Source organism: Vulpes lagopus, chromosome 7, assembly GCF_018345385.1.
Source record: "Vulpes lagopus strain Blue_001 chromosome 7, ASM1834538v1, whole genome shotgun sequence".
Taxonomy (NCBI): domain Eukaryota; kingdom Metazoa; phylum Chordata; class Mammalia; order Carnivora; family Canidae; genus Vulpes; species Vulpes lagopus.
Window position 1 is genome coordinate 79,173,431 of NC_054830.1, and position 14,515 is coordinate 79,187,945.

A 14,515-nucleotide genomic window follows, 5' to 3' on the forward strand; every position below is an offset into this window, starting at 1 on the left:
ATGATGAAAGACTGATGAATTTTTCATATTAGCATTAATTTCTCTTCCTGCAAGGATTTAATTTTCATACTCCCAATGCAGATGAATTACATTTGATGAGCTTTTACTTTATTAGAGTATTTAAAAATTTTTTTCTTGAAAAGATTATTTCTTCTTATCCCTAAGATTCTGAGTAAAAATGACGTATAGGAGCAGGGGAAGTCTGAGTATATCTGTGTGTTTTTTCCCCCCCTCCTACATTTAATAATCTGTTGGACACAGAGAATGGAGATCTCCACAGTCTTTGTTCAGCAGTTCCAGGCACGGCTGAGATTACAAACAAAACCAAAAATGCACTTTATTTAATCACAGATAATAAAGATTTTGCTGGGATGTTATAGGCATGAAGACCAAACACTGGAAAGCTGGATCAGAAGCTGTCTCACAACTTGGATTTTTTTTTCCTCTGCTTAATAAGAAACAAATTATCATTGCCATCACCCTCCAAGTGGCTCTTTTTCTTATGCTTGCTCCGTTTGCCCTCTCTGGGCAGCTTGTCTTCTCTTGGCTTGTGAGAATGCGATGAGTGGTGGAAGGACTTAGGAGCCTTCTGGGTTCTGAAAGTGCCAGAAGAAGAGTGGAGTTTTGGGCCTCTGGGGAAGTCCTCATCCAAATCATGACACCTGTCAGCCTTCCTGTGTTTCTCTCGTTCTTTATTGCTCCTGCTCATTTCTTTTTGGGCTTCTTTCTTTTCTTGAGGCCACCTGTTGTTTCTACATGAGGCATGGCTCTTCCTTCTGTGTTGGTGGGGCCTCTTATCTGCTGCTTCCATGTGAGGTCTCTTGAATTGCCTTGGGAAATCTCCATTCTTCTGGAGTTCTGGAAAATATAAAAGGATTTCTGCATATTCAGCAGCCAGACAGTCCACACACAGCTTTCACAGGTCTGCAAACAACTTAGCAGAAAAGGAAACCAGACAATGAAATGTGTAAATGATAGGACATTCTAAATAGCCATTACTGAGGAGGTAAAAATCATTGACTAAAAATTGCATGATTATAATTCTGTATTTGATTGCTAAAAATAAAAAATATCCAGAAATCCAATGGTATTTACTCTGTTCAGTACAGCTGAATTAGGTTGAACAACAGAGATGAAGACTGGTGAGAGCAGTAATTATCTTAGCTTTGTGAAGAAAAGTCATGTCTGACCAATTCAAGTTCTTGCAGTGATAAAGAAATAACCCTTGATGATAAAGTGAAACAAGATGTGTAAAATGGTCTTTTAACAGTTTCATATGACATTTCGATTACCCTCTTAAGATAAAGTCTGGCCATAGGACTTATAGGTGGATGCTAAACTGGATGGGAGGTTACTCCTCCAGAACAGGTATCACTGGCTTGGAGAGTATACACACACACATGTATCTCAGAGGTTTGGGTGCCAGATCTGATATTAAATTCTGCCAGGACTTGGCACCCTTACTACAACTGTTGATGGTCGTGATTCTGATGGGTAAGTGGGAGATGAGGTTACAGTGAGGGATGAAAAACTAACATGCCAATAAAATCTTGAAAGATTAAAGAAGTAGCCTATAACAAAACAGGATGAAATGCAAAGTAATATATTTAGGGAACAAAAAAATGAATTCTAGGATATAGAGCAAAGGTAATTACTTATGGACGTTAGCATAAAATAAAAATTCCAATGAATCATAGAGAACCTCTAAGTAGCCACAGAGTTGTCAATATAACTAGCTAAAAGGGAAAAAAAATGGTTTTTCTAGGATTGTAAGTTATAAAGACTCATTATAGAAAACCTGGGAAATATAGAAAAGTATAAAAAAAATAAAGTAGTGGCCATAATCTTTTATTTTTTTATTTTTTATTTTTTTGGCCATAATCTTTTAATTTAGAGGTGACATTTGGTGCTTTTCTTCTTAATTTTTTTTTCTTCTTAATTTTTTAACTTAGCTGCCTAATCAATATCTTCATGTACTATAATTTCTCTATCGTTGAGATAAAGTTCATATGAAATGTAATATATAACATATGCAGGAGTTGAGAAGTAATTTCGTTTGAAAAATACTCAAACTCAGAGAGTTGGGGAAAAGAATAACAAAAAGGAGAAAAGAGTTAATAATGTATAGGTCAACTTGAAAAATGTAGAACTGTTTTGTCCTTAAAGCAACAAAAGTAACTTGGTAAACCATCATGAAGAATATGGCAAGAAAGAATTAGGAAGAGTAGGCTTAAATGATAAAATAGAAGAACTTTATGTTAGCAATAGTAAAAGAGTAAAGAGGTAAAATAGTAAAAGAGGGTGGGCTAAGAATGGACATCTTTAAGGAAGCTCCAGGAATCACCAGGAATTACCTAGCAGGGAAAGCATTTCTTTCCATGAAAAATAGTAGAGACATAGAAAGGGAAAAAATAATTACTTGCTAAACAAAAAAATCTCAAAGTAGCCTTTAAAAACTATGCATACTTATATGGATAGAAGTATTTTCTGGACATATTCTAAACTGGTCATTATGTGAGAAAAATCATCACTGTGAAAAGAATGTAACACAGTTTCTGAAGTGGGTGCCTGATTTCTGGAGATCAAGAAAGTTCTAGTTTCTATGGTAATTATTTAAAAACATTTTCACTGCTAACCAATGATTCCCCCAGAGCAGGGAAAGACAGTGCAAGAGAAGGTTTTTAGGAACTATTGCAAAGGTGGATCTCATAAGAAGTCAATAACATACCTTTCACTTTTCGTTTTATTCTCTGTTCTCTCTCTCGAATTTCATATTTGTCATCATAGTAGTAGATGAATGGAGATGTTGGAAACGTCTGGTTAAACATTCGTCTTTCTGTACATTCCTGCAAGTTGTTTGAAATTACTGTTTCAAATTATCAAATTTGATAATAAGCGCACTGTGCAGACAACCTTTTTGCAAGATTATGGACCACTGTAGTTAGAGACAAGCCCCGCACCAGGGATACCCCACTCTGTGGCTCAGGATGCAGTCTTGCTGGGATGTTGGGAGGATCATATTCAATCACACCCAACCACACCCAACTGTGTGTACTTGCTTCTTTCAGGCTTGGATTTTCTTTCCTTCTTTATTCATGAAACCCTTATCTTTTTTCAATCTTTTCTGCCAAACCCCTCTCTCAGTCTGAGTTAACAGCAACAGGAGCTGGATCTCCACTACACTTGCCTTGTTCCTCTGTTAGAGGGTTTATTTTATTTGGCCTTATGTTGCTTTAGACCTTTGCTTGTTGTAAAGACCTTTGCTCTGATGAATGGGATCAATATTCTTATAAAAGAGACCCCCCACAGAACTCCCTAGCCCATTCTACCCTTGTGAGGACACAGCAAGAAAGTGTCATCTCTGAGGAAGCAGGCCCTCACCAGACATGGATTCTGTTGGAACCATGATCTTGGGCTTCCCAGCCTCCAGAACTCCAAGACATAAGTTTCTGTTGTTTATAAACCACCCAGTCTATTGCAGTTTATTTATAGCAGCCTAAATGGACTGAGATTCTAACCATAAAATATTAAGAGCAAATTACAATTATAAAAAGGTACTACAGACCTTGATACACTCCCAGTGCTCACTCATACTTTCACACGCTCCTGGAGTAGTCTCTCTGCACAGTGACTACTGTTTCCTATGACAGTCTGCCTGATGAGGAGCTGCTTATGACTGTTCCTGCCTTCCCAATTAGAGAATAAGTGGAATTAGGGAAAGGCGGTGCCACATTCACCTTAGAATATCTTCCACATGAAGAGGCTGTTCAGTAACATCTGTAGAGCTGTATTTCTGAAAGTGAAGTGGAGGGGTCTTCAGGCATCTTTACTCATCTGCATAGTCTCATGTTTGGATCCTGTACGGTCTAGACTGGTGTGACTATACAGAGCTATACAGTACCATAAATATTTTCCAAAGCTAAATGTAAATTATATTTTGATTATCCACATCGCTGGTCCCCTCTATTAGCACAGACAATTGATAGTTGGCTATATAATTTATCTACTATTCTGGATTAGCCACACCACTGATCTTCTTCATTAGTGTGAATAATCTAGAGTTCTTCATCTATGGCAGCGATGAGGCTGCCAAATTTGCTTTATTGTAAATTAAAAACTATCTAAATCTAGATTTCAGGGATAAATTCCAAATGTTAATATATTTCCTATCTACATTAACAGGAGTGACTAGTAAGTATTATGTGTCCAACTATAATTGTTTTTCTTCAATTGAACAAACATAAATGCTAAAAATACACCCCTTTGTCAGTAAGCATAAATTGTACATCCATGTGATCTGCATGGTAGTGGAATGTTTAATGTGAATAGGTTTCCTAAACAGTGTTGGCAACATCTGAATTTTGGCAATAAGGAGAAAGGCACAAAGCAGGAAAAGATCTAGAGATGATAATTCTATAAGAAAAAGTATTCTCTAACAAGGCTTTCAGTGTGAGTTCTATGGAAATGAAGTAAGTATACTACAGGGTCTCTCCATCCATATCACTGTACTATGGATTTGTTCACACTGGAAACAGCATCCAAATGTCAGTACTGAGAAATCTCCCCGTACAACTTCTTTGCTTTGTAGATAAAGAAACTGAAGACAAGAGAGAAAATGTGGGTTGTTCAAATCACATGGTTAAGTCAGTATCAGAGCAAAAACTGGAACTGAGGATCAGAACTTCATCCTACTTTCATATTCTATCCCTTCACTCGCTGGGTCCTGCTGCCCCAACATGGAAGAAAAACTTCATCTGCTGGTGAGCTATGACCCAGCCCTTTTCTTTTCCCAGTCAGTCTGTCTGTCTCTCTATGCTATAGAGCTCCAGACCCAAGGCTGCATGAATGAGGCACCATGGTCAGAATTCAAGTCACAAAGTACAGTACTCCCCCATCCTACTGCTCACAGCCCAACCCATTTTGAGGACTCTCTGCCCACTGAATACTTTCCTCTTGTGTCATCAAATCTGATCTTAGATTATTTTGGTTTATCTAGGCTGCTAGAAGCCCACCTGGAGACTAGGAATGTATTTCTCCATTCAGATTTTCTATTTTTTGTGCCACTGCCTTTCTTCCTCTGATGCAGGATTCCAGGGATGTAGGAGAGACCTCTGAGTGGATTCTTATTGCAGCCTGTCTCTGGGATGAGCTGCTGCTATTTCATATTTAACGAGACAAGAGGCTAGGAGATTCCCTCCCGTCCCACAGCACAAGTTTCTTCTGCTTGGACATCCCTGCACCTAAAACACACAGAGTTTGGCCCTGTTAGGGCTGGGCACATGCAGTCTAGATAGGGAATTTGGACATTTGTGGGACGGGCAGGCTAGTCAAAGATGCAGCACCTCTGTCTTTCTACTCGTGCTAGGGTTTACATGTAAGTGATGAAGATTTAAGTGAAAACAATACCAGGGAAAACTAGAGATACTGGAGAACTACACAGAAAACCTAAAATCATGACTCAGCTGTGCCAAAGTAATAGCAACCATAAGGACTCACAGGAACTGTAACCATTCTGCTGATTACTTTTATTTGTTTGCTGGATTTTATGAGCTTTGTATTTGTGTTAGCCTAACTTATTCCTATGTACTGAAAACAATTAGAAGAATGTGCTCCGACAGATCCTTGCTGTAGCAGGATGGGAGAAGTCAATCAGTTGAAAATATATGAAGTCTTACTTCAGGATGTTAGTTCATAAAACAAAGTAAGCATTCAGAATTACATTCTTTTCGAGTTCATCTTTCAGCAACCACTTCCAGAACAACAGAATGCTTTCTGCCCCAGTCCCACTCAAACTTACGTGTCCATAATGGCCTTCTTGCCCACAGTTGTAGCAATACACTAAGGCTGATTGTCCAGAAGGGGTCTTCGGCTTTTTGGGTGGTCCAGGTTTGGTCTGCAACATGAGTATTTATGAGGGTTTATTAAATGGTAGAAGAAAATTAACAACTGATTCTTTCCCAAAGAGCTCTTTTTTTTGGTAAGAGATTCCCTGAGACGTTGCCTCCTTGAGTTTAGTGTGCGCACTTCATATCCAGATGGTTCTCCGTGTTAAAGTGCATAACCTAACAATTCTTTTATACTTCATATCAGTGTGTTCTTTCCTCTCCTTCACTCCTCATTCCATTCAGCACTATGCCCAGATCTCTTTTATTTATTTATTTATTTATTTATTTATTTATTTATTTATTTATTTATGATAGTCACAGAGAAAGAGAGAGAGAGAGAGAGAGAGAGAGAGAGAGAGAGAGAGAGGCAGAGACACAGGCAGAGGGAGAAGCAGGCTCCATGCACCGGGAGCCCGATGTGGGACTCGATCCTGGGTCTCCAGGATCGCACCCCGGGCCAAAGGCAGGTGCCAAACCGCTGCGCCACCCAGGGATCCCCCAGAGATCTCTTAAGTATAGTTTTAAATGTAGGAGCAGAATAGTTAGAATTTTATTTTGGAAAAAACTTTTTGGCTTGTAGTTGTAGGGATGGTGGTGAATATGAGCAGGAGAAGAAGGTTCAATGCAGCGAGAAAGGTGGCTGTGAGGAAAGCCAGTGAGGTGATGAGGGCCTCAAGTATAAGAGTAACAGGATAGGAAAAAGGGAATGGATTTGGCAAATACATGAGGTGATAAAAATGGTATCACTTGGACATTGAAAAGATATAGGGAATGAAGGAAAGGAGAAACTGGGATGCTTTTCAGGTTTCTAAGTTGGGTGAATTGATGAATGCCAACGATTTGGTAGTAGTGCCAATACTTGCTTCAGAAAAGGTAGGGAGAAAAAAGAGAGGCCAAATCAGAGGGAAAGATAATGGAGTCTATCTTAGATCCTGCATTGGTGGAGATATCCACCAGGCAGTTGTCTATGTGAGATTAAAGCTTAAGGAACAAGTGTGAGCTGATGATTAGATCTGGAAGAAATCTGTATAACAGTGGAGGCTCTGTAGACTCGAGTGGACATCATTGCCATACCCAGCATGAGCAGCAGTAACTTCGGATGGAACCCTGGGAAGAACAGCACTTAAGAGGCAGACACAGGATCCCGAGATAGAGACAGAATAGGAAAGGTTGATGGAGGCAAGACCACAGGAAAATACAGTCACAGATCTTAGCAGCTTCAAGAAGGACGAACTCAACTATAATGTCAAATACAGCAGAGGCTTGTTGAGATTAGAACCAAGAAATGTCGGTTAGATTTGGCAACTGTTTATGGATAACCCGAGGTCATCCTGAGGATGAGAATTTTGGAATTAGTGGAAAGGTAAAAAAGAGTAGAAGTCAACAGGTTCAAGAATGAAGCAATGGATACAAAGATGATGAAATCATATAGAAGAACAAGAAAATGACTGCCCACAGAAGCCAGGATGGTGGTTACTCCCAGTAGGGAGAAAACAACTCACAGAGGCTTCTGGGGTAGCCACAATTTTCTATTTCCTGAACACAAGTGGTGTTCTAGAACTTGAGTGTGTGTTATATAAGTCATTTACTAAGTTGTATATGTTTTATGCACTTTTCAATATGTACGTCATATTTACAGGAAATATTTTAAAAAACTGAATGTAAGTTGAAGAAAAGGAGACAGTAGGTATGTATTACTCTGAGAAACATGAATAACAAGGGGCAGAATAATATTGAGCAAGACCCAGGAAGGGGATTTGATGGAGTCTGCTATTAGAATGAGAGAGCGAGAGAGCTGAGAAAGTAGTAGGAGAGATGGAGGGCTTGGAAACAGGAGAGAAGAGAGAAGACAGAATAAAACCCCTGAGGTGGCAGGGGCTTTAAACAGAAGGAAAAAAAACCCGAATTCCCGCCCACTTTTTTTTTTTTTTTTAGATTGGAAGAAAGGTTAAGAACAGGGTATAACTTGGATAAGCTTGCTTGCTTGCCTGCTTCCTTTCTCTCTCTCTCTCTCCCTCCTTCCCTCTCATTCTCCTTCCTTCCTTCCTTCCTTCCTTCCTTCCTTCCTTCTCTCTCTCTCTTTCAAATAAACTCTACACCCCACATGGGGCTCAAACTCATGACCCTGAGACCAAGAATTGCAGGCTCCCCAGACTCAGGCAGCCAAGGGCACCCCACTAATGTACTTTAATGAGATGCTGTTACAAAGAATGCTGGTCTGCCAACTAATTTTGTTATTGTTGTTTAAGGTGGCAGATGGGTGGTTTGTGGAGGTTTTATTTTTTTGTCATGGGAAAATAATCTATAAAGTTACAAAAACTGTTTTTTTAAAAAAAATATTTTATTTATTTGTGAGAGACAGAGAGACAGAGACAGAGACACATAGACAGAGGGAGAAGTAGGCTCCATGCAGGGAGTCCAAAGTGGTACTCAATCCTGGGACTCCAGGATCACGCTCTGGGCCCAAGACAGACGCTCAACCGCGGAGCCACCCAGGCACCCCTAAAAATTATTTTCAAACAACTTTACTTTCAGTTTCTATTTCCTAAAATGGAAAACTGGAAGATAACAGTAACCTAAAAGCTCTTTTCTACCAAAAATGACTACAAAAAAAAAAAAAAAAAAAAAAAAAGACTGCAAAGGCTACACAAAATGGAATTTACAACCTCAGCTCTTATCAATTGGGATATGATCAAAAACATGACTAACAAAGGTCTTATATTCTCCAATTAAAAAAATGTAGTTCATGAATTAAGACAAGTTGAAAGTCATCAAGCACAGTTTTGACAGGTATGCACATAAGCATGTACCTCTCATTCACTGCAATGGTTCATAAATTTGCTCAGGTATAGAGTGCCAGGAAGATACGAAATTATTAAGCAGAAATTATTTTTCCATTGTTGTGTTACCTGATGTGACAGAAAATTGCAACCATAGCATATATATATACGGTTTAACAGAAAGAAATCAAAGAGGTGTGTGATGGATGTGAAAGTAGAACACATGGGTTAAATAAGATAAAGACTACAAAATCCACTGGATTAGCAACAGCAACTTGCTGGCAACTCAAAACTGTTGTGAACAGTTTATTTGAGGGGTAGAAGCGGAAGCCAGATTGTAATGGCTTTATTATAAGTAGAAAGAACTGAAGGACAGTACGTTGTTGACTTTTTCAAGAAAGTAGGAAGGGAAGGGGACAAGTAGAGCTGAACAAGTTCAAGGATGCCTTATCAGTGATGTTTACCCGAGTGCTGGTAAGTTCAAGGATGCCTTATCAGTGATGTTTACCCTGAGTGCTCATGCCCATGGCATGAGCATATACATGCATTCTTTTATCAATTCATTCAAAGAATAATAACTGAGTGCCCAATACATGCCAGATATCTTAGGACAGATTAGGTAATGGAGAAGTAAGACCATCCCCCATCCGCCAAATCACTGCTCACATCTCCCAAAGTGGAAGACAGATAAACAAAACACATACACATACACATAGACAACATCAGATAGTAATAAATGGCACGTAGACAATTAAAATAGAGTTATATGATTGAGAGTCATTGGTGGTGACTTAAGATTGAGTGTTAGAGAAACTCTCACTGGGATGGTCATGTCATTCTTTTGTGACTACCCCTCTCTCCAAGTATGTGATGAGTGGGGAAAAGCATTCTAGGCCTCAGGCATGGGGCACAGGGAATGCAAAGCTCTGAGGTGGGTGTAAGTTTGCTGAATTTGAGTACCTGAAAAATATCTGTAAATCTGCAAGTGTGGTAGGTGAAGGAAGAATGGGAGAAGAGGAGGTTCTAGTGATAGAGAGGGACTAGATCACTTAGGGCTTTATCAATAAGAATGGAGGGCACTGGATTTAGAGTGGCATGAAAATTTAGTCTAAGGCTAATGGTAGGTGTTCAATAACTAGTTGGCAACTATTAGCACTATCACTGATGATAAATAGAATTATTCACCGCCCAAATAATAAATAATAAATGTTCTCCGAAAAACTTGTTTATAAATTTTTGTTTTTTGTGCAGATATATGGCAACTTATCACTAAGGCAAAATTTCTAGATTCATTGATGAAAAGGAAAATATGTTTGCTATGTTTACTCCACTGGAATAAGAAACTCCATTGGCTCAAAAGGACAAGATGAATCAGGCAGTAATAATGAGGGCAGCCACTAAGAACCAAATTAAGAGAGATTCAGACACTGAAACTTTGCCTTGATTGGTATGGATGCAAACAGGGATTTCCTCATCGGAGAGCCAATGGTATCCCCATGGCACTGCTGGCTTCTCCTTAGGAATACAGAACAAGGAAAGCCACACTGCTATACAACTCTTCAGTGGTTCATTTCTATCCCATACTCTCTGAATAAGGACCATTTTTATTTAATACTGCCACAGTGCTCCTGATCCTCCTTTCCCTAATCTCACCTTCTCATGTACTAAAATTATTATTTATCATGCTTATTATCTCCCTCCCCATTGCTAGAATGTAAGGTGTATGAGGTAAGATCTCTTTGTTTAGTCCTCTATGTATCCCTATGCCAAGAATCTAGTGTTGGCAAACTATGGGTGACAGGTCAAATCCAGTCCTCTGCTTGTTTTTGTACAGCCCAGAGGCAAGAATGGCTTTTATATTTAAATGATTTAAAAAAAAAGATATTTTGCAACAGATGAAAATTCTATGAAATTCAAAATTCAAGGTCTGAAAACAAAGTTTTATTGAAGCACAGCCAGGCACATCTGCTTACAGATTATCTATTGCTATTTTTCTTACATTATTTTAATTCAAGTATAGCTAACGTACAGTGTTATATTAGCTTCAGATGTACAATACAGTGTTTCTACCATTCCATATATCACCTAGTGCTTATCAGACATTTCTCCAAAGAAGATATCCAGTTGGCCAAAAGACACAGGAAAAGATGCTCGATATTACTCATCATTAGGGAAATGTAAATCAAAATCACAATGAGATAATATTTCACACTTGTCAGAGTGACTAGAATCAAAAACACAAGAAACAAGTGTTGGTGAGGATGTAGTGAAAAGGGAACCCTTCTGGACTGTTGGTGGGAATGCAAACTGGTGCAGCCATTGTGGAAAATAGTATGGAGTTTCCTCAAAAAGTTTAAAATAGAACTACCTGCAATACGGTTGGTTATCTGTGGCAACTTTTCAAGAGCAGAGTTATGACAGAGACCATATGGCCTACCAAGCTAAACTTTGCTATCTGGCTCTCTACAGAAGTCTGCTGATGCCTAAGCTACAACATAAAAAGTGCTCAATAAATAGGTGGTAAATGAGTAGATGTTAAACACTTCAAAATTTAATAGAGTGGAAATGAGCTATGTGGCCAATAAAAGTGATTAAAATAAATCTGAACACTGAAAACCTCTATGGATTAGGATGCAGAGCACAAGTTTTATGGAATTTCTCTGAATTATTTTATTGCCTAAGTTTGAGGAAATTACAGATAGTTCTAATGTTGTTCCAGCTGCCTGTATCACTCTTTGCCCAGAAGAACATGGTGCACTCCACCTCTTTCAAATCTTGGCTTAAAGGTCATATTAGTAAGGCTTTCCTGATCACTTTTTAAAAAGATTGTCAGCTCTCTCCAACTGGTGTTCCCTACCCTGCTTTACTGCTTTAAACAAACAAACAAACAAACAAATCAACTCCATGTCACTTATCACATCTCACATACTATATATTTTGCTTGTTTGTTTTATCTGTCCCTCCACTTAAAATCCCAGGCAAGAAGAAAGCAAGCTCTGTAAGGGCTGGGATTTCTGTCTGTTTTTTTTTTTGTTCACTGCTTTACCCCAGATCCCAGAACAGGGCCAGGCGTATAGTAAGAGTTCACAAAGTAGTAATAAATTAACAATGCATATGTAAACTACATAGCCCATAGTAAGCATCCAATACATTTTAGTTATTGTTAATAATTTGGGTACATTGGGAAACGATATCAATTTTTAACATCATTAAAGGACAACCTATAAAATTATGTTTTGATATATTAAAAAGCCTGCATAAATTAATACAGCTCCCTAAGTGTCTCCCCTACTTCACACTGAGAGTGTGATATATAGTCTGGAAGAATCAGGAAGGAATTAGTAGTATAAAGAGAATAGGAATTCAGTTTTACAGTATCAAGGATAAAGAGATCCTTCTTAATCAAGATTTTGAAAGCATGCTTCATGGTGACACTTACTTTATTTTGAAAGTAATTTCATTCAAAGAGTCTCAAATTTAGCCCCACTCTTCATTTATGCCCGTGGATGAAGTGCAAACATTTGGATGTTCATTCATCTGAATAATGTCACTAGTTAAAAACTTCCATTATTACTAATAAAAATAGCAACAGTATTTATATTGTGCTATGAAATTCTAAACTGTTTCACAATAATTAATTAGTAAATGACATGACAAACGCTATCTACATACTCTCATTTTAATAAACTATCATGTACTAGGACTTAATAGGAATGAAATCAGCCTAGATCTCACCTAATTAGAGAACATTTCTGTATTAGAATACAGTACTGAAAACTCAATAATGATTTCCAGTGGACAAGTTTTCATACTATGATCTAACAAAAATCTTACAGCTATTTAAAGTGTTAGAAATATAAATTTGTGACTCAATAGTTCTGCCTTGGAGCATGTCTTTATTTTTAATTAACAGGAAAGGTCCAATTTAAAGCAGAATATGTCAACTGATTAGCTCTAAGTTCAGAGTTCTGTCATACAGTCTGCACTGTGGACAAAAAGTTAAATGTACGAGAATGAATGTAGTCTTTTAAAACTTTTTTTTTTTTTTTTAAGATTTTACTTATTTATTCAGAGACACAGAAATTGAGACAGAGGCAGAGGGAGAAGCAGGCTCCATCCTGGGAGCCCGATGTGGGACTCAATCCTGGGTCTCCAGGATCACACTCTGGGCTGAAGACGGCGCTAAACTGCTGAGCCACCGGGGCTGCCCTAAAACTTTTTTTTAAAGTTAAAAATTTATCTAGAGACTTTGACCAATGGGTTACCAAGTGAACTATTTATGAAAGCAGCTTTTTTCTTTTTTTGTTACAGACATTTAAATAATCTATATTTGTAGGGTGATATCTTGGAGATTACTTTACTATCAATATATAGAAGTAATAACCTGGTAGATAGCATTACCTATGAAAGGTCCATCCCATCTGCTATTCTTGCTGAAAGCTTTTCATGCACCAGTAAACTCAGTAAATATCAGAAGATAAAGCATAAGCCTACCACGCCACGGATTTACTCCTAATGTCTCCTCAAAGTGCAGCCCGATGCAACGATTACAAATGATTTTCTTCTAATGTCATTTTACATAACCCTTTTTTCTGCATGAGTAGTTAGTGCGGAATGAATGAATGAATGCCATTAAAACAGTTAATCATTATCTGGGACACTGGCCTTACTCCCTTCACAACTAGGAATCTCCATGACAAAGGCCAAGAGATCAAAACGCAGAGCTGCCTCAGTGTCCTATTTCTAACAGTAATTTTTTATGCAAATGAATCTGCTGGGCATCTCCCTCTGTGACCTTGAGCTGCCCTTATCTAAACTGACTTTGATCCAATGAGGGTCTGCATCTAGTTGAAGCTCATTACTATATAGGATATGCAATCAATTTCACTAATTAAAGGGAATTTTCTACTCTTGTGAATGCAAAATGGACTTATTTTTGTAATCACACATATGCTTAAAGACTAGACTATATGTTTTTATTAATTCAATTTGTTATATGAACATATATTAAAAAGCAAATATATTAAGTACTTGAGGCAAATGTATTCATGACCAAATGTAACATTTAGTATTGAGCTTAGCTCCAGTCTTTCTGAACAAGTCACATTTATTCACACACCTCTTAAATCAATATGGTTTTCATGCTTGAGAATGACCTTACTCTTTCAAGATATTTCCAAATCAATTTATCCTTTCAATAAACTCACTAATAGCACAAGCCTCCCCCCAAATATTCATACATTTAAAAATTCCAACCTAAGTATCAAATAGGATTTCTCAAGAAAATGTTACCCCAAACTGAAAGCATGTCATCACAGTTTTCAAAGTCCATTGGCTGAAGTGACAAATGGATTTGACATTTGAGCAGAAAAAAGTTTCAATTCAAAATACGTATTTAAATAATAAGTAAATAAAATGCATATTTTTGGGGGGGATGCCTGGGTGGCTCAATGGTTGAGCATCTGCCTTTGGCTCAGGTCATGATCCAAGTCCCGGAATCGAGTCCTGCATTGGGCTTCCTGCATGAAGCCTGCTTCTCCCTCTGCTATGTCTCTGCCTCTCTCTCTGTGCCTCTTATGAATAATTCTTTTTTTAAAAAAATCTTTTAAAAAATGCATATTTTTTCCTCTTTATTTATTTTTTAAAGATTTTATTTATTTATGAGAGAGAGAGAGAGAGAGAGAGAGAGAGAGAGGCAGAAGACATATGGCAGAGGGAGAAGCAGGCTCCATGCCAGAAAGCCTGACATGGGACTCGATCCCGGGTCTCCAGGATCATGCCCTGGGTTGAAGGCATTAAACCGCTGAGCCACCCAGGCTGCCTTTTATTCTTCTTTAAAGATATTATTTT

The 14,515-nt window shown here is 38.0% G+C and overlaps 1 protein-coding gene across 3 annotated transcripts in view; it reads right to left on the reverse strand.

Annotated features, from left to right (window-relative positions):
* Nucleotides 1–312: 312 nt before the first annotated feature.
* ZCCHC7 (zinc finger CCHC-type containing 7) overlaps nt 313–14,515 on the reverse strand; it is a 249,465-nt gene continuing 235,262 nt past the window's right edge. For all 3 annotated transcript variants that reach the window (XM_041760890.1, XM_041760891.1, XM_041760892.1), the window contains exons 7-9: nt 5,798–5,893; nt 2,729–2,846; nt 313–858 (exon numbers count right to left, since the gene is read on the reverse strand). In XM_041760890.1, coding sequence (XP_041616824.1) covers nt 422–858; nt 2,729–2,846; nt 5,798–5,893 — 651 coding nt within the window. In that variant the 3' untranslated portion in view covers nt 313–421. The remainder of the gene's footprint in view (nt 859–2,728; nt 2,847–5,797; nt 5,894–14,515) is intronic.